The 27,821-nt window shown below is 46.4% G+C and overlaps 1 protein-coding gene, 1 long non-coding RNA gene and 1 gene segment (V, D, J or C); 2 read left to right on the top strand and 1 right to left on the bottom strand.

The window, feature by feature from the left end:
* The window catches only part of LOC140418828 (uncharacterized), a 178,025-nt gene that overhangs the window by 85,732 nt on the left and 64,472 nt on the right, over positions 1–27,821 (top strand). The window lies entirely within an intron of this gene.
* Positions 4,862–6,296, top strand: LOC140422658 (uncharacterized). Its single transcript, XR_011947541.1, has 2 exons — positions 4,862–5,087; positions 5,495–6,296. It is a non-coding gene; the product is annotated as an uncharacterized lncRNA (long non-coding RNA).
* Positions 8,178–27,086, bottom strand: LOC140418824 (Ig heavy chain C region-like). The segment is given in 5 exon segments: positions 8,178–8,628; positions 10,336–10,644; positions 11,471–11,776; positions 11,973–12,269; positions 27,007–27,086. Coding segments are annotated over 5 exon segments (1,323 nt in total).

Here is a 27,821-nt window from a genome sequence, read left to right as displayed (position 1 = left end):
CGCATTCATATTTGTCCTTCCAAAATGGGCAACCTCACACTTTTCAGGGTTAAACTACATCTGCCATTTCTCAGCCCAGCTCTGCATCCTATCTATGTCTCTTTGCAGCCGACAACAGCCCTCCTCACTATCCACAACTCCACCAATCTTCATATCGTCTGCAAATTTACTGACCAACCCTTCAACTCCCTCATCCAAGTAATTAATGAAAATCACAAACAGCAGAGGATCCAGAACTGATCCCTGCGGTACGCCACTGGCAACTGGGATCCAGGCTGAATATTTTCCATCCCCCACCACTCTCTGACTTCTAGCGGTTAGCCAGTTCGTTATGCAATTGGCCAAATTTCCCGCTATCCCATGCCTCCTTCCTTTCTGCATAAGCCTATCATGGGGAACCTTATCAAATGCCTTACTAAAATCCATGTACGCTACATCCACTGCTTTACCTTCATCCACATGCTTGGTCACCTCCTCAAAGAATTCAATAAGACTTGTAAGGCAAGACCTACCCCTCACAAATCCGTGCTGACTATTCCTAATCAAGCAGTGTCTTTCCAGATGCTCAGAAATCCTATCCCTCAATACCCTTTCCATTACTTTGCCTACCACCGAAGTAAGACTAACTGGCCTGTAATTCCCAGGGTTGTCCCTATTCCCTTTTTTGAACAGGGGCACGGCATTCGCCACTCTCCAATCCCCTGGTACCACCCCTGTTGACAGTGAGGACGAAAAGATCATTGCCAATGGCTCTGCAATTTCATCTCTTGCTTTCCATAGAATCCTTGGATATATCCCGTCCGGCCCGGGGGACTTGTTTATCCTCATGTTTTTCAAAATGCCCAACACATCTTCCTTCCTAACAAGTATTTCCTCGAGCTTACCAGTCTGTTTCACACTGTCCTCTCCAACAATATGGCCCCTCTCATTTGTAAATACTGCAAAAAGGTACACGTTCAAGATCTCTCCTATCTCTTCAGACTCAATACACAATCTCCCGCTACTATCCTTGATCGGACCTACCCTCGATCTAGTCATTCTCATATTTCTCACAAATGTGTAAAAGATCTTGGGGTTTTTCTTGATCCTACCCGCCAAAGATTGTTCATGCCCTCTCTTAGCTCTCCTCATCCCTTTCTTCAGTTCCCTCCTGGCTATCTTGTATCCTCAGCCTTACATAAGTCTCCTTCTTCCTCTTAACAAGACATTCAACCTCTCTTGTCAACTATGGTTTCCTCACTCGACCATCTCTTCCCTGCCTGACAGGGACATACATATCAAGGACACGTAGTACCTGTTCCTTGAACAAGTTCCACATTTCACTTGTGTCCTTCCCTGACAGCCTATGTTCCCAACTTATGCACTTCAGTTCTTGTCTGACAACATCGAATTTACCCTTCCCCCAATTGTACACCTTGCCCTGTTGCACGCACCTATCCCTCTCCATTACTACAGTGAAAGTCACAGAATTGTGGTCACTATCTCCAAAATGCTCCCCCACTAACAAATCTAGCACTTGCCCTGGTTCATTACCAAGAATCAAATCCAATATGGCCTCCCCTCTGGTCGGACAATCTACGTACTGTGTGAGAAAAGCTTCCTGGACGCACTGCACAAACACCACCCCATCCAAACTATTTAATCTAAAGAGTTTCCACTCAATGTTTGGGAAGTTGAAGTCACCCATGACGACTACCCTGTGACTTCTGCACCTTTCCAAAATCTGTTTCCCAATCTGTTCCTCCACATCTCTGCTACTGTTGAGGGGCCTATAGAAAACTCCCAACAAGGTGACTGCTCCTTTCCTATTTCTGACTTCAACCCATACTGCCTCAGTCGGTAGATACTCCTCGAACTGCCTTTCTGCAGCTGTTATACTATCTCTAATTAACAATGCCAGTCCCCCCCCCCCACCTCTTTTACCACCCTCCCGAATCTTATTGAAACATCTATAACCAGGGACCTCCAACAACCATTTCTGCCCCTCTTCTACCAAGTTTCCTTGATGGCCACCACATCGTAGTCCCAAGTACCGATCCATGCCTGAAGTTCACCTTATTCCTGATGCTTCTTGCGTTGAAGTATACACACTTCAACCCATCTCCGTGCCTGCAAGTACTCTCCTTTGTCAGTGTTCCCTTCCCCACTGCCTCACTACACGTTTTTGCGTCCTGAATATCGGCTAACTTAGTTGCTGGACTACAAATCCGGTTCCCATTCCCCTGCCAAATTAGGTTAAACCCTCCCGAAGAGTCCTAGAAAACCTCCCTCCCAGGATATTGGTGCCCCTCTGGTTCAGATGCAACCCGTCCTGCTTGTACAGGTCCCACCTTCCCCAGAATGCACTCCAATTATCCAAATACCTGAAGCTCTCCCTCAAACACCATTCCTGCAGCCATGTGTTCAACTGCGCTCCCTCCCTATTCCTAGCCTCGCTATCACGTGGCACCGGCAACAAACCAGAGATGACAACTCTGTCTGTCCTGGCTTTTAACTTCCAGCCTAACTCCCTAAACTTGTTTATTACCTCCACATCCCTTTTCCTACCTACGTCCTTGGTACCAATGTGCACCACGACTTCTGGCTGCTCCCCCTCCCCTTTAAGGATCCTGAAGACACGATCCGCGACATCCCTGGCCCTGGCAACCAGGAGGCAATATACCTTCCGGGATTCTCGCTCGCGACCACAGAATCTCCTATGTATTTCCCTAACCACTGAATCCCCTGTTACTATTGCTTTTCCATTCTCCCCCCTTCCCTTCTGAGCCCCAGAGTCAGACTCAGTGCCAGAGACCTGGCCGCTAGGGCCTTCCCCCGGTAGGTCACCCCCCCCCCCCCCCCAACAGCATCCAAAACGGTATACTTGTTTTGAAGGGGAACAGCCACGAGGGATCCCTGCACTGTCTGCCTGTTTGTTTCCTTTCCCCTGACTGTAACCCAGCTACTCTTGTCCTGTACATTGGTTGTGGTTACCTCCCTGTAATTCTTCTCTATAACCCCCTCTGCCTCCCGGATGATCCGAAGTTCATCCAGCTCCAGCTCCAGTTCCCTAACACGGTCTCCAAGGAGCTGGAGTTGGGTGCACTTCCCGCAGGTATAGTCAGCGGGGACACTGGTGGTATCCCTCACCACCCACATCCTACAGGAGGAGCATGCAACTGGCCTAGCCTCCATCCCCTCTTACCGTACAGAATATAGCTGCCCTGTGGACCAACTGGACCTCCGCCCTCCGACTCTGCTCCCAGTCAGTTGCACTCTCTGTAAACTCCTGGCTCCCTTCTCGCTCTTTGAGGAAATGTAACAAACAAAATAAAAGGAACACCTTACTCCCTCCGCACCCAGCTCCCTCAGTCACCAAACTCTCACTATAGCACTCAAATGCACCAAATTCAGCACAGTCGGTGGGTCACTTTTATACTGTGAATCTAGCCTCTGAAAACTGGCCTAATCCAATGAACTAAAGGTTAGTCCCGGATATGGAGAGATTTTCTGATTAGAAGAGGTTGAGGTGTTTGGGCCTGTACTCATTGGAGTTGAGACGAATGAGAGGTGACCTTTTTGAGACATAAGCATTCTCAGGGGGGTTGACAGGGTAGATGCTGAGAGGACGTTTCCTCCTGTGGGAGAGTCCAGGACCAGAGGGCATAATCTCAAAGTAAGGGGTCTCAAATTTAAGACAGACATGAAGCGACATTTCTTCTCTCAGAGCGCAGTGAATCTGTGGAATTCTTTAGCTGTGCAATCATCCTGTCGCTGGAGTTTAACCATAAAAAGGCAAAGGTGAAGGTGTGTTTACCCGGATGGGCCGCTTGGTGGCGCAGTGGCTCTTCACTGAGGGGCCTTGAGTTCAGACACATCCCAGACAGGACTGGTGAGAAATATCTGTCTGGGAAAGGGGAGAAAACTGCGTAATCGGGGAAATGGAGCGGTGCCGATGGACCTGAGAGAAAGGATTCAGACAAGTCTTATTTTCTTCATTTTTCATTCAATATTTATTAAAATTTCAGAGAAAATATTACACAAAAGTTTATTTTGAAGTTGACGAAAGGAAACATAACGATTGAGGGTCACAGTGAGAACAGAACACATGCCCTCTGAACTGCCAAATGTATGTACAACTGTAACAGACACCAGAAAGAGAGAACAGGAGCTCAATGTAAAGGAAAGGCCAAAGATATGAGTAAGGAACGAGATAAGTTACTTTATTTAGACATGATATTGAGGGAAATTATTAGCTACAATTATATTACAGCCAAAATTATCTCGTACATTTCAAACTGGGAAACAGAAATACTGTCCAAGATTGTCTCAGTTACAGATGCAGAATAATAAACTGAGAAGATTTGACTGTTAGTCACCAAGAGGAGATATTGTATTTCTGTCACACACAGATCATAATAAACAGCTGGGGAAAGTCTACAGCGTCCGAAAGTTAACCGATCACTTGATCTGTAAAAGAGAGAGAAAATGATGAAGCAGATGTTTATGATCTGGGACATTGATGTTAGAGTTTTTAATCAATCAAACATTTAGAGATTTTTGAAACGGCTTCTGTCAGTTTGAAGTGTGAGTGGATTGAATCTTCTCACCTTCACCAGAGTGACTGCAGCGCTGTAGGAAATGCTCAGGAAGAATAGGGTGATGAATGTGGAAGCGGTTGTCCAGATGTTCCCGTAATCATCCTCATCGTCTTCAGGCCAGGTGTGGTCTGTGGTATCTATGAGGATAGAGCAAATAAATATAATCAGATTGCTTATTAATCCAGGATTTATTTTTAATATTCTCGTTTCATTTTCTCCCGCTGCTTATTCATTCTTTAATATATTTGTCATTGCATATCTACTGTTGAGTTCGTGACACTCAGAAATTGATGTCTTTAACTTTTTTTTTCTAATTAAGGGGCAATTTAGCCTGGCCAATCCACCTACCCTGCACAACTTTGGGTTGTCGGGGTGAGACCCACTGGTCATGGGGAGAATGTGAAAACTCCACTGGGACACAGACCCAGGAGCGGGATCAACCCCAGGTCCATGGTGGCGTGAGGCAGCAGCGCTAACCACTATGCCACCGTGCCGCCATTGCCTGAAGTTTGTGTTTGTTCTTTATCTTTTGTGTCTGTGTAGATGCGAAATTCCGTGTTTTGATTTACTCCTCTGTTGTGTGTCCAGATGTCTGTGTAGGTTCACTGTGTGTTCATCGTGTCAATGAGGATTGGCCTGTGTATTTGTGTGTCAGCGCCTGTGTGTGAACTTTGTTTGTCTTCTGTCAATGTGTATATATGAGTGTTATATTGTATGTGTTGAAATCTATGTTTATATATTATTGCCTGTGTTAATATGTGTTTATACTTCCCTGTCCAGTAATATATGTGTTAATGTGTCTTTTTGCGTTCATCATGCATGCCAGTGTCTTAATGTTTGTGCCTGGATAAATGCGTGTGTGTGTGTCAATGCGTGTATTTCATCACAGAATCATCATCATATAATCCCTACAGTGGAGAACGAGGCCATTCGGCCTATTGAGTCTGCACCGACCCTCCGAAAGAACACCCTACCGAGGTGCACGGTGCACGCCCTGCCTTATCCCCAGAACCTCGTAGCACCACCTAACGTTTTGGGCGCGAAGGGGTGATATAGCATGGCTAATCCACCTAACCTGCACATCTTTGGACTGTGGGAGGAAACTGGAGCACCGGGAGGAAACACGGGAGATCGTGGAAACTCAACACGGACAATCACCCGAGGCTGGAATTGAACCCGGGTTTATGGCGCTGTGAGGCAGCAGTGCTATTTATGCGTTGATGTTTGTTTATAACTATCTATTGCTGTGTATTGATGCCTCCATGTGCACTAATGTGTGTTTGTATGAGCCTGTGTACGAATCTGTTAATATGTAACTACATGTGCCCATTAGTGTGTTAATGTGGATTATTGTCTCTGTTTTAATGGAAATATTTCTGTCATTGTGAAATTGTGCGATTACGGGCGGCACGGTAGCACAGTGGTTAGCACTGTTGCTTCACAGCGCCAGAGTCCCAGGTTCGATTCCTGGCTTGGGTTACTATCTGTGCGGAGTCTGCACGTTCTCCCTGTGTCCGTGTGGGTTTCGTCCGGGTGCTCCGGTTTCCTCCCACAAGTCCCAAAAGATGTGCTTGTGAGGTAATTTTGACATTTTGAATTCTTCCTCTGTCTACCCGAACAGGCGCCAAGAGTGTGGCGACTAGCGTTTTTTCACAGTAACTTCTTGCAGTGTTAATGTAAGCCAACTTGTGACAATAAACATTATTTTTACTATTATGTATATGTTATTGCTCACAGTTGTGTTTCATATTCTTGTGTCAGTCTGCGTGTATGGTTTTATATGTTTGTGTTTGCATATTTGCGTATCTGTGTGGACACGTGGATGTTTGTGCATGCCGGCCTGTGTGTGTGGATTTGTGTGTGTGTGTACACGAGTGTCTCTGTGTACATAAACGTGTGCTTGTTTGTGTTTATGTGCATGTTTGTAAATTTTTGTTCGTTTATGTGTATATGTATGCATGTGTTTCTATGTGTACATCTATGTGTGTGTTTGTGTCTATGTGTGCTATGTATATGGTTGTGGGTGTGTGTACGTGTACGTGTGCCTGTATGTTTAGTGTTTGTGTCTTTATCTGTCTGTGTATTTGTATCAGCTGCCTGTAGCTTTGCCAGTTGTGGGTATTATTGGTACCGATGTAGAATATGTTGAACTTTCTGCTTATAAATGTGTTTTCTGTGAGTTGCAAGCTGACATCATTGACCGAATGCAAAAATACAAGGAAGTGTCTCAGGAGAGAACAGCGAAAACCCAGGCAGAATTTAATCACCATCTGGATTTGGATTTTGGGAAATCAGTTGTTGCATATGGATAAGAGGAACAAGGGTGCTAAACAAAAATTTGTTGCGTGCATAGATAGTTTAAGAACATCTTTAGCATGATGGGCTTTTAAAATCTTCAGCCAGTAAGCTACAAGCCGTCTTGTAATGTCAGTAACTGAGTCCTTAGTGTAGAGACACATCCACTCCCAAATTCCCTGCTTGGGGAGTAGGTGGATAGTGATTTAATAGTCTCTCCCTCTCTGGCCAGCTGAACAAATTCTCTTTGGGTTCCCCCTGCTGAGGAGGTGGAGATACAGAGAGTTCACTCATCACCTTCCTCCTCTTTTGGTCGGGAAAGTGGAGGTAAAATGGGTTTATATTGCCCATCCCCCTCTCTCTGTTGGGGAAGTGGGCGGACAGTGCATTTATTTAGGCCCTCCCCCTCTCTTTGTTGGAAGCGGCTGTACAGTGAATTAACTAATGCCCCAGCTCTTTGGTGGGAAAATGGGGGTACAGGGTTAATTAATGCTCCTCTCGCACTATTTGTTGGGGCGTTGTGATACACTGGATTAACTACTGCCCCCCATGCTTTGGTGTGGAAGTGAGGGGTATAGTGGGTTCACTAAGTCCCTTCCTCTTTGTTAGGGAGTTGGGGTGCAGGGCATTAGCTAACGTCCATTCCACACTCTGTTGGAGAAGTAGGGGTGCAGTGCAGTGGATTAACTATAACCCCTCCCCCTCTCTGTTTTGGGAAGTGTGGTTGCAGTGGATTAATTGATGCCCCTTCCTCTCTGTTTTGAGGAAGTGGCAGTAGTGTGCATTAACTAATGCGCCTCCTCCTGTCTCTGTTGGGGAGGTGAGGGGACAGTGGATTAACTAGGGGCTCCTCCTGATTTTGTAGGAAAGGTGGAGATATAATGGATTAACAATTTCTCTTTCCCCTCTCCGTGATGGGTGATTGTTGGTCCTTGTTTCTGTTTGATTATCAATTCAGTTCCCAGTGGGTGTGATGCAGCAATTTTAAGCTGACATCAATTTTAAAGGGATGGGCAATGGGAGAAGCAGGAACACCGAGATCTAAATGTGATGTGTTTGTCTGTCTGAAATGGGAAAGTGTCCGATTTCTCCTCAGCGGGAAGAAAGTCAATGAATATATTTTGTGAATCCTGCAATGAATGAATTTTACTCTGTCTCCAACCCAGGGTGTATCTGAGCTGGGAGCTCTGGTTGTATGAGACTTGGGGCTGAGACCTGTAGAAATCCGGGTCTCATTGAACAGATCTAATATCAGCAAAGTGGAAGCTCCATTAATTAAGCGGCTGTACATTTAAATCACAATTGGAGGAAAAAAACCTTTTTAATTTTTTTATTTAGTTCGAAATGCAATTGATAGATTCTCATTGACATGAATTAACGGTGTCCATCAGAGCGAGGGAAATGTTCACAAAACTGGGTTTACCGCTGGATTTATCAACCGTTCTGTTGATGATCTTCAAGGGGATGGCTTCATGTCCCACCACACAGGAGTAAGAAGCGCCGCTGGCCCACTCCTCCGCTGCAATGGATAACAGGCTGTACATGAAGAAGGAGCTATTGCCGTTCTCCGCCATCACCTCGGTGTTCTTGTAGTTCCCGGCATTCACCGGCTTGTCATTGACGGTCCACTTGACGAAGATCTCTCGGGGGGAGAAACCTCTCACTAAGCAGCTGAGAGAGACGAATCTCTGAGCGGAGACGTCTTCAGCCGAGGGCAGGAGGACAGAGACGGACGGTTCCCGCGGATTGGGATCTGCAGAAAATGTACAATAAATGTCAATAAAATGGGGAATTCTGGAGACAATGGAACCGCGGGTTGGATGTGAGAGAAATGTGTTTTGTGTTGGATTTTAAAGGTTTCCATTTTCCACTTTGGGATCTGTCCGGTTTCCGAGCTCGGAGCAGAGGTGGACACAAGCCTTTTCCCTGAGAATTTACATATTGGATTCGAAAGTTTCAGAATGTGGATAGCAGGGGAACGGACCATTCGGCCCGCCTGTTCTGTGCTGGTGTATAAACTCCACTCCAAGCTCCTCCCACCTTACCCCAAGAGGATTGGAAAACTGCCAATGTAACACCCTTATTCAAAAGGGGAGGGTGTCAAAAACAGGTAACGATAGGCCAGTGACCTTAACATCTGTCAGTGGGAAACGGTTCGAGTCCATTATAACGGATCCAATCGCTCAGCATTTAGAAATACTCAATATAATCAACAGAGTCAGCGCGGCCTCGTGAAGGGGGAATCATTACCTGACAAATTTATTGCCCTTATTTGAGGTGATAACGAGAAGGCGAGAGAGAGGGGGGCCAATAGGAGTAATATACATGGATTTCAAAACTGTGTTTAATAAATGAATGTACTATTCCCACGTTTGCAGATGACAAAAAATAGGTAGAAAGGCAAGTGGTGAGGATCACAGAAAATACACAGAGGGACAGAGAATGTGAGGTTAGACACTTTGGTAGGAGGAAGTACATAACGGAATATTATTCAGATGGAGAAAGACTGTAGAATTCTGAAGTAACGGGGGAATTGGGGGCCCCCGTGCAAAAACCACACAAAGCAAGTTCTGCAGGTAATATGGAGACAAATTGAATGTTGACATTCATTTCAAAGGGAATAGAATATAAACATGGGGAAGTCTGGCTAAAACTATACAAGGCATTAGTTAGACTGCACCTGGTATACTTTGAACAGTCTCGGCGCCCTTATCTAAGGAAGACAGATTGGTTTTGAAGGCAGTCCAGAGAAGGATCACGTGGTTGATCCCGAGTATGGAGGGATTTTCTTATGAGCTGAGGTTAAGTAGGCTGGGCTGTACTTATTGGAGTTTAGAGGAATGAAGGCCACCTAATTGAGACATGAAAGATTCTCAGGGAGCTCCTTAGGATAGACGCTGAGGGGTTGTTTTCCCCAGTGGGAGCGTCTAGGACCAGCGTGCATGATCACAAAGTGAGGGTTCGCCCATTTCAGACAGAGATGAGGTGGAATTTCCTCTCTCAGAGAGTAGGGAAGCTGTGGAATTATTTAACCCGGGGGGCTGTAGATTCTGGGTTGTTCAGTATGTTCAAGGTTGAGGGAGACATACTTTAAATCTGTGAATGCGTCAAGAGATATGGGGATAAGTTGGGAAAGAGGAATTGAAGGTTATCACATCAGATCAGTCATGACCTCACTGCAGGCTGGACCGGTGTTGATGGGCCCAATGGCCAACGTCTGTTCCTCAGTCTTGTGGTCTATGGTCTCGCTCCATCTAAACCCAATATCACTGCTTTCAATTCATTGTTCGTTCATCTGCATATCAATTTCCCCCTTAAACGCTAATCGCCCAGAGTATTTAGTTAGTGGAATTCCCAATCAGAATGGACCATAAATACCCTGAATGCTAAATACTGACCGCTGCACTGACACTAGAAATAGACACAATGACTCACTTATTGCTTCAATCTCTCCACCCACCTATTTTTTTGTGGATTGAAATTCTTAAAGGAGTTGGCAGGTCCTGATGGCTCGCCACACAGTCAAACACAGCACCACTCAGCCAGGCTTGTGTCGAGATGTTTAATTTGCTGACCACGCTTTCAGTATCTGCCCCAGGCTGGTCGGCAATCTCTGATTTCAGCGGCTTCTTCGCTTCACTCCAGGACACGTTGACTCCATAAGGAGCATTCGAAATGACGCAGGTTAAGGTTACTGTCGCCTCCAATAAGACCTGTTCTATTTGTGGTGGCAGTATTGTTACTGAGGCATCAGTGCAAAGGGAAGGATCTGCGAATGAAAAAAGTGGAAATCAACCCAAGTTTGATCTTCAGAATCAGGACAGCAGGATTCAGCCTGAACTCTAAATGGGAATGAATCAACTTCGAAACATCAACCTCTAAAGACCGCCTTTAATCTTCTATACGCAATGGAAAATCAGTTTGGTTTGTGAAAACTATTCTCATTGTGAAATACAGTCAGCCCTGATATCGTTCGAACGAATCAGTATTTCAGCATTCCCAATGTAAGTATTCCATTCCTGATCTCAGGAACGAAGTACTGGAGGCTGATCCATAAATAGGTTGGATGAACTTTCCAACGCTTTCCCCCGGAGCTGTTATCAGTTAAGTGTTTGAGACACCCACTGACTCTCAAATATAATCAGCCGTCTCAGGATAAAGCTGGTATCAAGTCCACCAGGGGCTGGTTTAGCACGGGGCTAAATCGCTGGCTTTTAAAGCAGACCAAGACAGGCCACCAGCGCGGGTCCAATTCCCATACCAGCCTCCCCGAACAGGCGCCGGAATGTGGCGACCAAGGGCTTTTCACAGTAACTTCATTTGAAGCCTACTTGTGACAATAAGCGATTTTCATTTCATTCATTCACCTCACTCACTAAATTACTTCAAATTATAGGGATAAATTTATTTCTATATTCATAAAATCGTGAATGATAAGCAACCCTCATGCAGCTCTTACATCAGAATGAAACACAAACTACATGGCAGTAAATTAGAAGTTGTTCTGTGCTTTACACTAACTTCAGTAAATTCCTGATTTGGATTAACATCAGAGTGCAGGATGATTTATTGTTTCCTCTGTTTGTGTCTCTTACCAGACGCAGTGATATTTTGACTTTGTGTGACCTCTTGATGAGTGACCTGGCAGGTATAGACCGCTTTGCTGAACCATTCCCCAGCGGAGACTGTCAGCCGACTGCTCGCCGAGAAGTTCCCGTTCACTTCACAGGGGGGCGAGGTGACAAATCCTGAACCCATGGCTTGTCCATTCTTCAGCCACTTCACCGTCATTGACTTTGGATGGAAATCGTTGATTGAACAGACCATGGTTGCAAATTTCTGTCTTGAGATTTCTTCATTGGAACTCACGGTGAGGAGAACATTTGGAGTGTTGACTCCACCTTCAAGAAACACAAGTTAGACATTTCTTGAAGAAGATGTAATCAATAAAATTACTAATTGTATTTTAACAGTTTCTCTGTGGTCACTATTTCTCGCAGGAATCAGAACTATGCAGAGAACCATAAATGTGTTATGACCAAAGATGTAAATAAAGTAATCAAAGCGTCTGTTTCTCACAGATTCCACAACACTTACATTCCATTCCAATGCTCTTGTCTGAGCCGCTGTGTCGAACCTCACAGCTGATTTCGCTGCATCCCCCCTCTGACTCGGTGATGGTTAACTGACTGCTCAGGGTGTAGGTTCCCTTCTTGTTTCTCACTGACGGGTATTTCTTAACTCCAGTGGTGATCAGCTGCCCATCTTTCTTCCAGGTAAGGCTGGTGATTTCTGGGGAGTAGTCCATCGCCAAACAGCCGAAGGTCACGGAGCCGTCACTGTTGTGTTGCTGACAGGAGACCAGGCTGTAGAGAGTGGGCGGAGACGGTGTCGCTGGGGGAGAATGGTCCATTCAACAAGTTAGACTCTGTTATTTGTGATGTATAAGTTAACAAGCACTTCAAAATGTGACCATGCGTTTATCCGAATATTTTCTCATTAAACGTTACATCCACATTTCAGCGTCTATCATTTGGGGATCACCATCTCTATGGCCCCTCAATAGAAACTCACATCTCTCTCTCCATCTCTATCACATGACAAAAAATAGCATTTTGATGCCACCTGAATGATGTAACTTTCATTGAATTGAATGAGAGGAGCAGAGGGTTTTCCCCATTATTTCAGCCATCATGTAAAATAAAATGTAAATGTCGCCATAATCACAGAGACTGCTCTCCTTTTCAGAGCTGACTTGTGGTGATTTGACCTGAGGGTCAGCACATCTCAGATGAGGGGCAAGTTTGAGAATGGTGGTCTTCATGAGAACCTCAGCCGATACAGCAATTGAACCCGCGCTGTTGGGGTCGCTTTCCATCACGAACCAGCCGCCCAGCTAACTGAGCTGTGTACGTCACAATCCAGCTCACTGAGCTGTGTACGTCACAATCCAGCTAACTGAGCTGTGTACGTCACAATCCAGCTAACTGAGCTGTGTACGTCACAATCCAGCTAACTGAGCTGTGTACGTCACAATCCAGCTAACTGAGCTGTGTACATCACAATCCAGCTAACTGAGCTGTGTACGTCACAATCAGCTAACTGAGCTGTGTACATCACAATCCAGCTAACTGAGCTATGTACGTCACAATCCAGCTAACTGAGCTATGTACGTCACAATCCAGCTAGCTGAGCTGTGTACGTCACAATCCAGCTAACTGAGCTGTGTACGTCACAATCCAGCTAACTGAGCTGTGTACATCACAATCCAGCTAACTGAGCTGTGTACGTCACAATCCAGCTAACTGAGCTGTGTACGTCACAATCCAGCTATCTGAGCTGTGTACGTCACAATCCAGCTAACTGAGCTGTGTACGTCACAATCCAGCTATCTGAGCTGTGTACGTCACAATCCAGCTAACTGAGCTGTGTACGTCACAATCCAGCTAACTGAGCTGTGTACGTCACAATCCAACTAACTGAGCTGTGTACGTCACAATCCAGCTAACTGAGCCGTGTACGTCACAATCAGCTAACTGAGCTCTGTACGTCACAATCCAGCTAACTGAGCTGTGTACGTCACAATCCAGCTAACTGAGCTGTGTACGTCACAATCCAGCTAACTGAGCTGTGTACGTCACAATCAGCTAACTGAGCTGTGTACATCACAATCCAGCTAACTGAGCTGTGTACATCACAATCCAGCTAACTGAGCTGTGTACGTCACAATCCAGCTAACTGAGCTGTGTACGTCACAATCCAGCTAACTGAGCTGTGTACGTCACAATCCAGCTAACTGAGCTGTGTACGTCACAATCCAGCTAACTGAGCTGTGTACGTCACAATCCAGCTAACTGAGCTGTGTACGTCACAATCCAGCTAACTGAGCTGTGTACGTCACAATCTAGCTCACTGAGCTGTGTACGTCACAATCCAGCTAACTGAGCTGTGTACATCACAATCCAGCTAACTGAGCTGTGTACGTCACAATCCAGCTAACTGAGCTGTGTACGTCACAATCCAGCTAACTGAGCTGTGTACGTCACAATCCAGCTCACTGAGCTGTGTACGTCACAATCCAGCTAACTGAGCTGTGTACGTCACAATCCAGCTAACTGAGCTGTGTACGTCACAATCCAGCTAACTGAGCTGTGTACGCCACAATCCAGCTAACTGAGCTGTGTACGTCACAATCCAGCTAACTGAGCTGTGTACATCACAATCCAGCTAACTGAGCTGTGTACGTCACAATCCAGCTAACTGAGCTGTGTACGACACAATCCAGCTAACTGAGCTGTGTACGTCACAATCCAGCTAACTGAGCTGTGTACGTCACAATCCAGCTAACTGAGCTGTGTACGTCACAATCCAGCTAACTGAGCTGGGTACGTCACAATCCAGCTAACTGAGCTGTGTACGTCACAATCCAGCTAACTGAGCTGTGTACGTCACAATCCAGCTAACTGAGCTGTGTATGTCACAATCCAGCTAACTGAGCTGTGTACGTCTCAATCCAGCTAACTGAGCTGTGTACCTCACAATTCAGCTAACTGAGCTGTGTACGTCACAATCCAGCTAACTGAGCTGTGTACGTCACAATCCAGCTAACTGAGCTCTGTACGTACCAGTCCAGTGAGGGTGTGTGTGAGTGAGGGTCAGTGAGTGAGCTGTGTGAGTGAGGGTGTGTGAGTGAGGGTGTGTGAGTGAGGGTGTGTGAGTGAGGGTGTGTGAGTGAGTGTGTGTGAGTGAGGGTGTGTGAGTAAGTGTGTGTGAGTGAGGGTGTGTGAGTGAGTGAGGGTGTGTGAGTGAGTGTATGTGAGTGAGGGTGTGTGAGTGAGTGTGTGTGAGTGAGGGTGTGTGAGTGAGTGTGTGTGAGGGTGTGTGAGTGAGGGTGTGTGAGTGAGGGTGTGTGAGTGAGGGTGTGTGAGTGAGTGAGGGTGTGTGAGTGAGTGTGTGTGAGTGAGGGTGTGTGAGTGAGTGAGGGTGTGTGAGTGAGTGTGTGTGAGTGAGGGTGTGTGAGTGAGAGTGTGTGAGTGAGGGTGTGTGAGTGAGTGTGTGAGAGTGAGGGTGTGTGAGTGAGTGAGGGTGTGTGAGTGAGTGTGTGTGAGTGAGTGAGGGTGTGTGAGTGAGTGAGGGTGTGTGAGTGAGTGTGTGAGAGTGAGGGTGTGTGAGTGAGGGTGTGTGAGTGAGGGTGTGTGAGTGAGGGTGAGTGAGTGAGGGTGTGTGAGTGAGGGTGTGTGAGTGAGGGTGTGTGAGTGAGGGTGTGTGAGTGAGGGTGTGTGAGTGAGGGTGTGTGAGTGAGGGTGTGTGAGTGAGGGTGAGTGAGTGAGGGTGTGTGAGTGAGGGTGTGTGTGTGAGGGTGTGTGAGAGAGTGTGTGTGAGGGTGTGTGAGTGAGGGTGTGTGAGTGAGGGTATGTGAGTGAGGGTGTGTGAGTGAGGGTGTGTGAGTGAGGGTGTGTGTGTGAGGGTGTGTGAGTGAGGGTGTGTGAGTGAGTGTGTGTGAGTGAGGGTGTGTGAGTGAGGGTGTGTGAGTGAGGGTGTGTGAGTGAGGGTCTGTGAGTGAGGGTCTGTGAGTGAGTGTATGTGAGTGAGGGTGTGTGAGTGAGGGTGTGTGAGTGAGGGTGTGTGAGTGAGGGTGTGTGTGTGAGAGTGTGTGAGTGAGGGTATGTGAGTGAGGGTGTGTGAGTGAGGGGGTGTGAGTGAGGGTGTGTGAGTGAGGGTGTGTGTGAGAGGGTGTGTGAGTGAGGGTGTGTGAGTGAGGGTATGTGAGTGAGGGTGTGTGAGTGAGGGTGTGTGAGTGAGGGTGTGTGTGTGAGGGTGTGTGAGTGAGGGTGTGTGAGTGAGTGTGTGTGAGTGAGGGTGTGTGAGTGAGGGTGTGTGAGTGAGGGTGTGTGAGTGAGGGTCTGTGAGTGAGGGTCTGTGAGTGAGTGTATGTGAGTGAGGGTGTGTGAGTGAGGGTGTGTGTGTGAGAGTGTGTGAGTGAGGGTATGTGAGTGAGGGTGTGTGAGTGAGGGTGTGTGTGAGAGGGTGTGTGAGTGAGGGTGTGTGTGAGAGGGTGTGTGAGTGAGGGTGTGTGAGTGAGGGTATGTGAGTGAGGGTGTGTGAGTGAGGGTGTGTGAGTGAGGGTGTGTGTGTGAGGGTGTGTGAGTGAGGGTGTGTGAGTGAGGGTGTGTGAGTGAGTGTGTGTGAGTGAGGGTGTGTGAGTGAGGGTGTGTGAGTGAGGGTGTGTGAGTGAGGGTCTGTGAGTGAGTGTATGTGAGTGAGGGTGTGTGAGTGAGGGTGTGTGAGTGAGGGTGTGTGAGTGAGGGTGTGTGAGTGAGGGTGTGTGTGTGAGAGTGTGTGAGTGAGGGTATGTGAGTGAGGGTGTGTGAGTGAGGGTGTGTGAGTGAGGGTGTGTGAGTGAGGGTGTGAGAGTGAGGGTGTGAGAGTGAGGGTGAGTGAGTGAGGGTGTGTGAGTGAGGGTGTGTGTGTGAGGGTGTGTGTGTGAGGGTGTGTGAGTGAGGGTGTGTGAGTGAGGGCGTGTGAGTGAGGGTGTGTGAGTAAGGGTGCGTGTGTGAGGGCGTGTGAGTGATGGCGTGTGAGTGTGGGTGAGTGAGTGAGGGTGTGTGTGTGAGTGTGGGTGAATGAGGGTGTGTGTGAGGGTGAATGAGGGTGTGTGAGTGAGGGTGTGTGAGTGAGGGTGTGTGAGTGAGGGTGTGTGTGAGAGGGTGTGTGAGTGAGGGTGTGTGTGAGAGGGTGTGTGAGTGAGGGTGTGTGAGTGAGGGTATGTGAGTGAGGGTGTGTGAGTGAGGGTGTGTGAGTGAGGGTTTGTGTGTGAGGGTGTGTGAGTGAGGGTGTGTGAGTGAGTGTGTGTGAGTGAGGGTGTGTGAGTGAGGGTGTGTGAGTGAGGGTGTGTGAGTGAGGGTCTGTGAGTGAGGGTCTGTGAGTGAGTGTATGTGAGTGAGGGTGTGTGAGTGAGGGTGTGTGAGTGAGGGTGTGTGAGTGAGGGTGTGTGAGTGAGGGCGTGTGAGCGAGGGTGTGTGAGTGAGGGAGTGAGACGGTGTGTGTGAATGTGTGTGTGAAAGTGTGGGTTAGTGAGGGTGTATGAGGACGTGTGTGACTGCAGGTGTATGAGTGAGGGTGTGTGTGAGGGTGTGTGTGTGAGGGTGTGTGAGTGAGGGTGTGTGAATGAGGGTGTGTGAGTGAGGGTGTGTGAGTGAGGGTGTGTGAGTGAGGGTGTGTTAGTGACGGTGTGTGAATGAGGGTGTATGAGTGAGGTTGTGAGAGTGAGTGTGTGTGTGTGAGGGTGTGTGTGTGAGGGTGTGTGAGTCAGGTTGTGTGAGTGAGGGCGTGTGAGTGAGGGTGTGTGATTGAGAGTGTGTGAGTGAGGGTGTGAGAGTGAGGGTGTGTGAGTGAGGGTGTGAGTGAGGGTGTGTTTGTGAGGGTGTGTGTGAGTGAGGGTTTGAGTGAGGGTGTATATGCAAGGGTGTGTGAGTGAGGGCGTGTGAGTGATGGTGTGTGAATGAGGGTGTAAGTGAGGGCGTGTGAGTGAGGTTGTGTGAGTGAGGGTTGTGTGAGTGAGGGCATGAGAGTGATGGTGTGTGAGTGAGGGTGTGTGAGTGAGACTTTGAGTGAGGGTGAATGAATGTGGGTGGTTGAGTGAGTGAGATCTATGAGAGTGTGTGTGTGAGAGGGTGTGTGAGTGAGGGTGTGTGAGTGAGGGTGTGTGAGTGAGGGTGTGTGAGTGAGGGTATGAGAGTGAGGGTGTGTGAGTGACGGTGTGTGAGTGAATGTGTGTGAATGAGGGTGTGTGAGTGAGGTTGTGTGAGTGAGGGTGTGTGAGTGAGGGCGTGTGTTTGAGGGTGTGTGAGTGAGGGTGGGTGAGTGAAGGTATGTGAGTGAGGGTATGTGAGTGAGGGTGTGCGAATGAGGTGGTGTGTGAATGAGGGTGTGTGTGTGAGGGTGTGTGTGTGAGGGTGTGTGAGTGAGGTTGTTTGAGTGAGGTTGTTTGAGTGAGGTTGTTTGAGTGAGGGTGTGTGAGTGAAGGTGTGTGAGTGAAGGTGTGTGAGTGAGGGTGTGTGCGCGAGGGTGTGTGAGTGAGGGTGTGTGAGTGAGGGTATGTGAGTGAGGGTGTGTGAATGAGGTGGTGTGTGAATGAGGGTGTGTGTGTGAGGGTGTGTGAGTGAGGTTGTTTGAGTGAGGTTGTTTGAGTGAGGTTGTTTGAGTGAGGGTGTGTGAGTGAAGGTGTGTGAGTGAAGGTGTGTGAGTGAAGGTGTGTGAGTGAGGGTGTGTGCGCGAGGGTGTGTGAGTGAGGGCGTGTGATTGAGGGTGTAAGTTTGGCGTGTGAGTGAGGATGAGAGAGTGAGGGTTGTGTGAGTGAGGGTATGAGAGTGACGGTGTGTGAGTGACGGTGTGTGTGAGAGGGTGTGTGAGTGAGGGTGTGTGAGTGAGGGTGTGTGAGTGTGGGTGTATGAGGGTATGTGAATGAGGGTGTGTGAGTGAGGGTGTATGAGTGAGGGCGAATGAATGTGGGTGGGTGAGTGAGGGTGTGTGCGGGTGGGAGAGTGGGAGCTGTGAGTGTGTGTGTGTGTGAGAGGGTGTGTAAGAGTGTGTGTGAGTTTGTGTGTGTGAGAGGGTGTGTGAGTGAGGGTGTGTGAGTGAGGGTGTGTGAGTGAGGGTGTGTGAGAGGATGTGTAAGTGAGGGTGTGTGAGAGGGTGTGTGAGTGAGGGTGTGTGAGTGACGGTGTGTGTGAGAGAGGGTGTGTGAGAGAGGGTGTGTGAGAGAGGGTGTGTGAGTGAGGGTATGTGAGTGTGGGTGTATGAGGGTGTGTGAGTGAGGGTGTGTGAGCGAGGGTTTGTGAGTGAGGGTGTGTGTGTGAGGTTGTGTGAGGGTGTGTGTGTGAGTGAGGTTGTGTGAGTGAGTTTGTGTGAGTGAGGTTGTGTGAGTGAGGTTGTGTGAGTGAGGGTGTGTGAGTGAGGGTGTGTGAGTGAGGGTGTGTGAGTGAGGGTGTGTGAGTGAGGGCGTGTGAATGAGGGTGTAAGTGAGGGCGTGCGAGTGAGGTTGTGTGAGAGGGTATGTGAGTGAGGGTGTGTGAGAGTGTGTGTGAGTGAGGGTCTGAGACGGTGTGTGTGTGAATGTGTGTGTGAGAGGGTGGGTTAGTGAGGGTGTATGAGGGTGTGTGAGTGAGGGGGTGTGACTGCGGGTGTATGAGTGAGGGTGTGTGAGTGAGGGTGTGTGAGTGAGGGTGTGTGAGTGAGGGTATGAGAGTGAGGGTATGAGAGTGAGTGGGTGTGTGAGAGGGTGTGTGAGTGAGTGTGTGTGAATGAGGGTGTGTGAATGAGGGTGTGTGAGTGAGGGTGTGTGAGTGAGGGTGTGTGAGTGTGAGTGTATGATTGAGGGTGTGTGAGTGAGGGTGTGTGTGTGTGGGTGTGTGAGTGAGGGTGTGTGAGCGAGGGTGTGTGAGTGAGGGTGTGTGAGTGAGGGTGTGTGAGTGAGAGTGTGTGAGAGGATGTGTAAGTGAGGGTGTGTGAGAGGGTGTGTGAGTGAGGGTGTGTGAGTGACGGTGTGTGTGAGAGAGGGTGTGTGAGAGAGGGTGTGTGAGTGAGGGTATGTGAGTGTGGGTGTATGAGGGTGTGTGAGTGAGGGTGTGTGAGCGAGGGTTTGTGAGTGAGGGTGTGTGTGTGAGGTTGTGTGAGGGTGTGTGTGTGAGTGAGGTTGTGTGAGTGAGTTTGTGTGAGTGAGGTTGTGTGAGTGAGGTTGTGTGAGTGAGGTTGTGTCAGTGAGGGTGTGTGAGTGAGGGTGTGTGAGTGAGGGTGTGTGTGTGTGGGTGTGTGAGTGAGGGTGTGTGAGTGAGGGTGTGTGAGTGAGGGTGAGTGAGTGAAGGTGTGTGAGTGAGGGTGTGTGTGTGTGGGTGTGTGAGTGAGGGTGTGTGAGTGAGGGTGTGTGAGTGAGGGTGTGTGAGTGAGGGTGTGTGAGTGAGGCTGTGTGAGTGAGGGTGTGTGAGTGAGGGTGTGTGTGTGTGGGTGTGTGAGTGAGGGTGTGTGAGTGAGGGTGTGTGAGTGAGGGTGTGTGAGCGAGGGTGTGTGAGTGAGGGTGTGTGAGTGAAGGTGTGTGAGTGAGGGTGTGTGAGTGAGGGTGTGTGAGTGAGGCTGTGTGAGTGAGGCTGTGTGAGTGAGGGTGTGTGAGTGAGGGTGTGTGAGTGTGGGTGTGTGAGTGAGGGTGTGTGAGTGAGGGTGTGTGAGTGAGGGTGAGTGAGTGAGGGTGTGTGAGTGAGGGTGTATATGCAAGGGTGTGTGAGTGAGGGCGTGTGAGTGAGGGTGTGTGAGTGAGGGTGTGAGTGAGTGAGGGTGTGTGTGAGAGGGTGTGTGAGTGAGGGTGTGTGAGTGAGGGTGTGTGAGTGAGGGTGTGAGTGAGTGAGGGTGTGTGAGTGAGGGTGTGTGAGTGAGGGTGTGAGTGAGTGAGGGTGTGTGAGTGAGGGTGTGTGAGTGAGGGTGTGTGAGTGAGGGTGTGAGTGAGTGAGGGTGTGTGTGAGAGGGTGTGTGAGTGAGGGTGTGAGTGAGTGAGGGTGTGTGAGTGAGGGTGTGTGAATGAGGGTGTGTGTGTGAAAGGGTGAGTGAGGGTGTGTGAGTGAGGGTTGATGTGTTAGAGTGGGTGAATGCACTTTGCAGAAAGAGGATGAGTGAGTGAGGATGTGTGATTTAGGGTTGATGAGTTAGAGTGGGTGAGTGCGTGGTGCTGAAAAAAGTTGAGTGAGAAAACAATTTAGAACTGGGACAATGAACATTCCTGCGACTTAACGGATTTTCATTTTGCAAATGGGATTTTTGTGCCCGTAAAAGTCTTGTCATATTGTGTCAGAGAGAGTGTGTTGTGTTTATTCATTCTTGTGATGTAGGCTCGGCCAGCATTTATCTCCCATCCCTCATTGACTTTGAGAAGGTGCTGAGCTTCCTTCTTTAACCATTGCAGTCCATGTGGTGTTTCCCCGAGTCCGATACATGATGTTGAACCAGCGGCAGTGCAGGAACGGAGATATATTACATAGTCATGATGGTGAATGGTGAGGAGGGGACCTTCCAGTTGGTGATGTTCCCATGTGTCTATTGTCCTTGTCCAAATGGCCGCTGTCATCGGTTTGGAAAATGCTGCCTACGGAGACACGATGAGCTTCTGCAGCGGATCTTTAGACAGTCGACAGGCTTTGGGGAGTCAGAAGATGGGTTTTTCACCTTTGATCTGTTCTTCTGGCCTCAAAATTTCTATGACTCGCCCAGATCACTTTCTGGTCCATGTTAATCACCAGGAGGTTGTTAGTGAGGATTCACTGATGGTAATGCCAGTGAATGTTAAGGGGCGGTGGTTAGATCAGTTCTTACTGGAGGTGAGCATTGCCTTCAATTGGGTTACTAGACTGTTACTTACCACTTGTCAGCCAGAACCGGATAGAGCCTCCGTGTTGCTTTATTTACAGGTTTATTTAGTGACTGCACAGTTGCAAATTGTGCTGAGCATGGTGCAATCATCTGCCAACAACCCCTGTTCAGACCTGATGATGGAAAGAAGGTCATTGATGAACAAGCTGAAGATGGTTGGACCTGGGACACTGCCCTGAAGAAGTCTCGCAGTGATGTCCTGGAACTGAGCTGATTGGCCTCCAGCAATGGAATCCATCCACCTTGGTGCTGGTTGTGACTCCAACCAGCGGGGATTCTTCCCCTGATTCCCATCCATTCATTCTTTGGTTGGGCTGCTTGACGTCTCACGTTTCAATGCTGCCTTGATTTGGCGGCACGGCAGCACAGTGGTTAACCCTGTTGCTTCACAGAACCAGGGACCCGGGATCGATTCCCACTTGGGTCATTGCCTGTGCGGAGTCTGCACATTCTCCCCGGAGTCTGCGTGGATTTTATCCGGGTGATCCGGTTTCCTCCCACAAGTCCCGAAAATCGACCTGTTAGGTGGTTTGGATATTCCGAATTCTCCCTCTGTGTACCCGAACAGGCGCCAGAGTGTGGTGACTGGGGGCTTTTCACAGTAACTTCATTGCAGTGTTAATGTAAGCCTACTTGTGACAATAATAATGATTATTATTATTGATGTTAGATCAGTCGCTCTCACCTGTGTATCTGAAAGTGTGTGCGTGTCTGAGTGTGTGTGTGTGTCTGAGGGAGAATTTGGGTATGTGAGAGCCCGTGACTGTGTGTATGCATGTGTCTGCATGCTTGCGTGTGAATGAGTGTGTGTGTTTCTGCGAGAGATGGATCAAGAGAGTGGGAGAGAGAGAGTACACGTGTGAGTGTGTGTGCGAGAGAGTATCTGTGTGTGAGAGAATATCTGTGTGTGAGAGCGCGATTGTGTGTATTTGTGCGAGCAACAGGATGTGTGTGTGTGTGAGGAGCAAAATAGTGTGCACAGGAGAGAGACTGCATGCGCAAAATTATGTGTGTGAGAGGGCATGTGTGTGAAAGAGTGCTTTCACAAGAGAGCATGTGTATGAGAGAGCATGTATGCACCAAAGCATGTGAGTGAGACAGCATGTATGTGAGAGAGCATGTGTGCGAGAGATCATGTGTGTGAGAACACGTGTGTGTGAGTGTGTAACAGACCATATGTGTGAGAGAGCATGTGTGCAAGAGAGCATATGTGTGAGAGAGCATGTGTGTGAGAGAACGTGTGCATGAGACAGCATGTGTGCAAAAGAACATGTGTGTGAGAGAGCATGACTGCGAGACAGCATGTGTGAGGGAGGATGTGTGCGAGAAATCATGAGTACGAGAGAGACCATGAGGTGTGTCAGAGCGTGTGTGTGCAAGAAAGAATGAGAGAGTGTGTGTGGGTGTGAGCGTGTGTGTGAGAGTGTGTGTGTGAGAGCATGAGTGTGGAGAGTGAGTGTATGAGAGAGTGTGTATGTGAGAGAGCAAGTGTATGAGAGAGCATGTGAGTGAGAGGGCATGTGTGTCAGGGAGCGTGTGTGCAAGAGAGCATGAGTGTGAGAGATATGTGATTGAGAGCGTGTGTGTGAGAAAGCATGTGTAGGAGAGTACATGGGTGTGAGAGCATGTGTGCAACAGAGCAAGTGTGTGAGAAAGCATGTGCGTGAGAGAGCATGTGTGTAAACGAGCATGAGTGTGAGTGAGCAAGTGAGTGAGAGAGTGTGCGAGAGAGTGTGAGTATCAGAGCGCATGTGTATGAGAGAGCATGTATGCAAGAGAGGATATATGTGTGAGAGAGCAGGCGTACAAGAGAGTATGTGTGTGCGAGAGGCCATGTGTGTGAGAGAGCGTGTGTGTGTGAGAGAGCGTGTGTGTGAGAGCATGTGTGTGAGAGAGCATGAGAGAGCATGCCTGCGAGAGACCATGCATGTCAGAGAGAGTGTATGTGTGAGAGAGTGTATGTGTGAGAGAGCGGATGTGTGAGAGAGCCTGTATGTGAGAGAACGTTTTTGTGTTGGAGAGATGTGTGTGACAGGGCATGTGTGTGAACGAGCGTGTGTGCAAGAGATAATGTGTGCGAGAGTGCATGTGTGTGAGAGTGTGTGTCTGTGAATGATTGTGTATGTGAGTGAGATTGGTAAAACGTGTAAGAGAGAGTGTGTGAGAGAGGTGAGAGAGGCAGATTTTCTGTGAAAGAGAGAGAGGGATAATGTGCCTGTGTATGTGAGAGAGCGAGTGACCGTCTGTTGGTGTGTGAGGGAGAGTTGGAGAGAGAGAAAGTTGGAGACAGAGAGTATGTAAGAGAATGAGTGTGTGAGGCAGTGCGTGTGTGACCGAGTGTGTGTGTGAGAGGGACTGTGTGTTTTTGAAGAGCTATTGTGTATGTGAGAGTCTCTGTGAGAGAGAGTGTCTGTGTGTTTGAGGAATAGTCCGGGTTTCTGGGAGAGAGGGAGTGTGTGAGGGAGAAAGAGTGTGCGGATGAGAGCGTACCTAGTGTGTCAAATTTCACTCTGAAACACAGGGGAACGAATCATTCAAACTGCTTGATTCTAATTGATAAATGGTCAACTTACAACAAAAGAAATTCAATAACCTCTTTGAAATTAAACTAATACTAATTTCAAACTCCCTTCGCCTTTCAGCTATTTCTCCTGTCTGTCTGAACTGGGCAAAATGTAATTTCACTGAGAATGAACACATTAAATACAACAGATTGAGGGAAGTTTAATGTCTGTGACAGAGATCCAGTGTTTGATAAGAAATAAACAAACCAGGAAACATTCACATTGGAAACTGATTACCTGATTTTATCCAATGTCTTAATTAAATACAATCAACAAAACAATGGAGGCGGGCCACCTCATCAACTGGAGCAAATAAATGTATTGTTTTCTAAATTATTTTCAGTACAATTAAACATTCTCCAATAGCTTTGATATCACACGCCAGTATGCTCCTCAATTGTAGCAGTTAATTTATGTTGAACTAGTTAGTACTAATGTCGCATTGCAAGTTATTGCCAATTGTCAATTAGTTGACCTGTCAGCTGATTTGTACTCTATAATATAAATAATAAAACATGGTTCTCTGTAATTCAAAACCTGCTCCTGCTTGAAATTTGATAAATAATTTGGATTTAATTAAATATTATACTTCAAATTATCGGATGGAATAATTCAGACATGTGTAATATCTCATCTGTTTGTTAAAGCGGTATTCCCTAATTGATAAACTGTTGTAACTCGAAACTATATATATATATATAAAACAATAAAGTCCTTGGTAGTTTGTGATCAATAAAAGTGTTTCTGAGATTTAATCATTCAGGCAATTCGATTAACTTTATTATTGAAAATATTGCTTCAGAAAAGGAGATCCAAATTAATCAGTGCAAAACTTAATGAAAACAATTCAGTCAGATCCTCCACAGCCCTGAAACATAGTGAGAAAATGATGGAGAAATGTTCTTGTTCAATTTACGAGTTAAGAAGAAATAAGCTTGAGGCTCAGATATAATCTATTCTTCGATTGTATAATTTGTTTTATTTCTATAATGTTATATTGTGTACAGCACAGCTCTGCGAGACAGGATGTTATTATTTTTTGCAAAGCTAATATTCTCCTTTTGTAATGAAATTAATCTCTTTGAATTTCAAGCATTTACTTCTCAAGCTCCAGCACTGTGAAGTCTGAGCATTTCTACAATTTAAATAAAATCATAAGAACAATTCCTGCACTGTCAGCGACTTCCACCTCTGAGAAAACTCTATGATTAGGTTAGAGACAACTACAAATGACGTTGAAGAGATAATATTTTTGCTGCTGCACATAATTAATACAATAACCGGATACATAAATTGCCAAACTGCAAAATAAAACTCCTATTTAAGTAACTGCAAACGTAATCAGATAAATAAAAATTAATTCAAATATATCTTGTGTAACTGAACAGTGCTGTAGAATCAGTATGTTATTATTAAAACACTTTCATAAATAATCACAAAATATTCCCAGCCGAGAAACTTTTCCGGTCATGCTAATGGTGTGCTCACACCAGAATTGTGGAAGGAGATTGATGATTAATGATTTTAATATGAAAACATATTTGGATAATATGGTGATAATACCGCAATATAATTGTTTAAGTTATATTAATTTTACTCACAAATTTGAAAATGTTTTAATTAAATAGTTTCAGACTGCACTAACGAATTGCGTTCTTAATGACGCCATGGTTTAGTTTAATCAGTAATCATTAGGTAAAATTTAAAAATGTCTATCAAATCTTTAATTCCTTTCTTTATTTTCGAAACCGGCCACGTTTACTCCCCACAATTGTGTTTCAAGGAGATTCAAACGAGCAAATCTTTTTACATTTAACCAGAAAACGTGTAACTGCTCAATGTCACCCAGTTCGAACAATGCAGAAACAACGTAGAAACAGAAAACCGCTTCACAAATTGTACTTATTCAAAGTCACCCAGACACACCATCTCCTCAGCAGCAAAACACCAAAACTCACCGTAAGGACTGAACCCGTTTCATTGAGAAGCAGCTCAATTCTACATTCAACAGAATCAAATGTAACATTTCAAAAACATCTGAATATCGAATCCAGCAAACCAGTTCGACACCAAATGTATGAATTATCAAACTAAATAGAAATACACAACAACAGTAATATCATTGTGAGGATGTGGGGTATGTCCAAAATATTTTTGAAACTTTACCATCTTTTATTCATGTTGGACCATATTTCAAACGCATTTAAACAGTTGACAGGAGAGATAAAAGCTGCATCCATCAATCCCACCAAGATGGAACATTGAAGAAAAGCCTGGCTGTGATTTCAGTAACAAATTATGTTCGGAAAGAGCATTTTAAACTGTGGCTAAGTTTAATCTGCAATCATCACTTTCAAAAAACACTCTAAAATCCTGACTGTTTTCCACCCACAATCGTGTGCCAGGCAGTTTCAAACACGTGTCTTATTTTCATTCAATTACAAAACATGGAAACGCTCAATATCACCGAGTTTAAAGAATATAGACACGCCAGAACCGTTTCACAAATTTTATTCATTCAAAATCACCCAGACACAATCTCCTCAGCAGAAATACACCAAATTACATCACCGAGGGGCTGAAACTCGTCTCATGGAGAATCAGCTCAATTCTACAAACACTTTCAACAGAATCAAACAGCATTTCAAGAAAATGTATATCTAGAACCCACCAAATCCGCCTTCAGCAAGTGAATGCACAATTAAAACAAACAGAAAAATGGAAGAATATCATTAGCATTGTCAATAAGCGGGAAGTGTTCAATAAATTAACACAGAAACTTTAGCATAGTTTGTGTATATTGGGTAGATTTCTAATACTTGTGCAGGAGGCGGTAAAACCTGCAGCCACCAGATGTCACCGAGATTAAACATTGTAGATTCTCCAAACTGTTTAACAGGCGTGAGGTATTTAAAGTAACCCGGCCACAGTATCCTCAGCAAATAAACATCAAATCACAACATGCAGGGACTGAATCCCTCAGCAGCATCTCTAATTCCTTTTTCAGCAGAATCACATGAAACATTGCAACACAATCTCAATGCAGAATCCAGCAAACCCGCAATTCAGTGAATGAATGCATAGTTAAAGTAGAAATAAATAAATTTTAAAAAGACTCAAGTAAAACAGTTCATAAATAATGGAATGGTTCTTACCTGCAGTCACCGTCACCATGGTCCCCTGTCCCCAGTAGTCGAGATAGTCACAGTGTCACATTCCCTGGGCAGCTCCGTACAATAACCGCACCTGCACAAAATAGACAAAAATCCACCATTATTTTAAATATTCACAAACCAGAGACAAGGTAAAGTCACGGTAAATTTTCATTAAATTAGAATTGCATTTGTGGATATCGCTTGCTGTTCAGAAATGACCCTAATGTTTTATGAGTAACACATGAACATGTTATTGAAATCACTAACTAATGAGTGAAGAATTATCACAGATTTCCATATTAATTATTGTCATTTTGTCAGAGCTGGACATAAATAATACTTCACTGTGAATAAAGTTGGATTGTAAAAGCGAGAACTGACCCAGCCTCAGTTAATTAGTGCTGAGGGGCTTTTTGTATTGACAGTAACTGCTGTGCCAGGTATCACAGTGAGACACAGCGTGTCAAATACTGCGGCAGACTGTTAACTGTAAAATGCAGAGATTTAATTTCACTGTTCACTCAAAAAACTAAATCGGTCTCTTCCAAGAGCGAATGGGTGAGTTATTTCAGCTTGTCCTGGTCATTGCATTTATAAAGAGGATCGGAACACTTTTAAACCCTCTGGGCACATTTAGCGTGTCGTTCCACAGAGATAAAGTGGAAGATTTTTATATCTTTTCACAAACTAATATTTTGTTTTATTTAAGCCTCATTTAAGTTGGCAATCCTGCTGTGGCCTTGATCACCAATTTGAGCAAACTCTTTCTCTGAGGTTTTTGTGTGAGGATGTCGCTGTGCACAGCACTGTGACCC

The sequence above is a fragment of the Scyliorhinus torazame genome, chromosome 5 (genome assembly GCF_047496885.1).
Source record: "Scyliorhinus torazame isolate Kashiwa2021f chromosome 5, sScyTor2.1, whole genome shotgun sequence".
NCBI lineage: Eukaryota > Metazoa > Chordata > Chondrichthyes > Carcharhiniformes > Scyliorhinidae > Scyliorhinus > Scyliorhinus torazame.
Note: the sequence above shows the minus strand (reverse complement) of the source record. Positions and strands in the feature narration are given on the sequence as shown.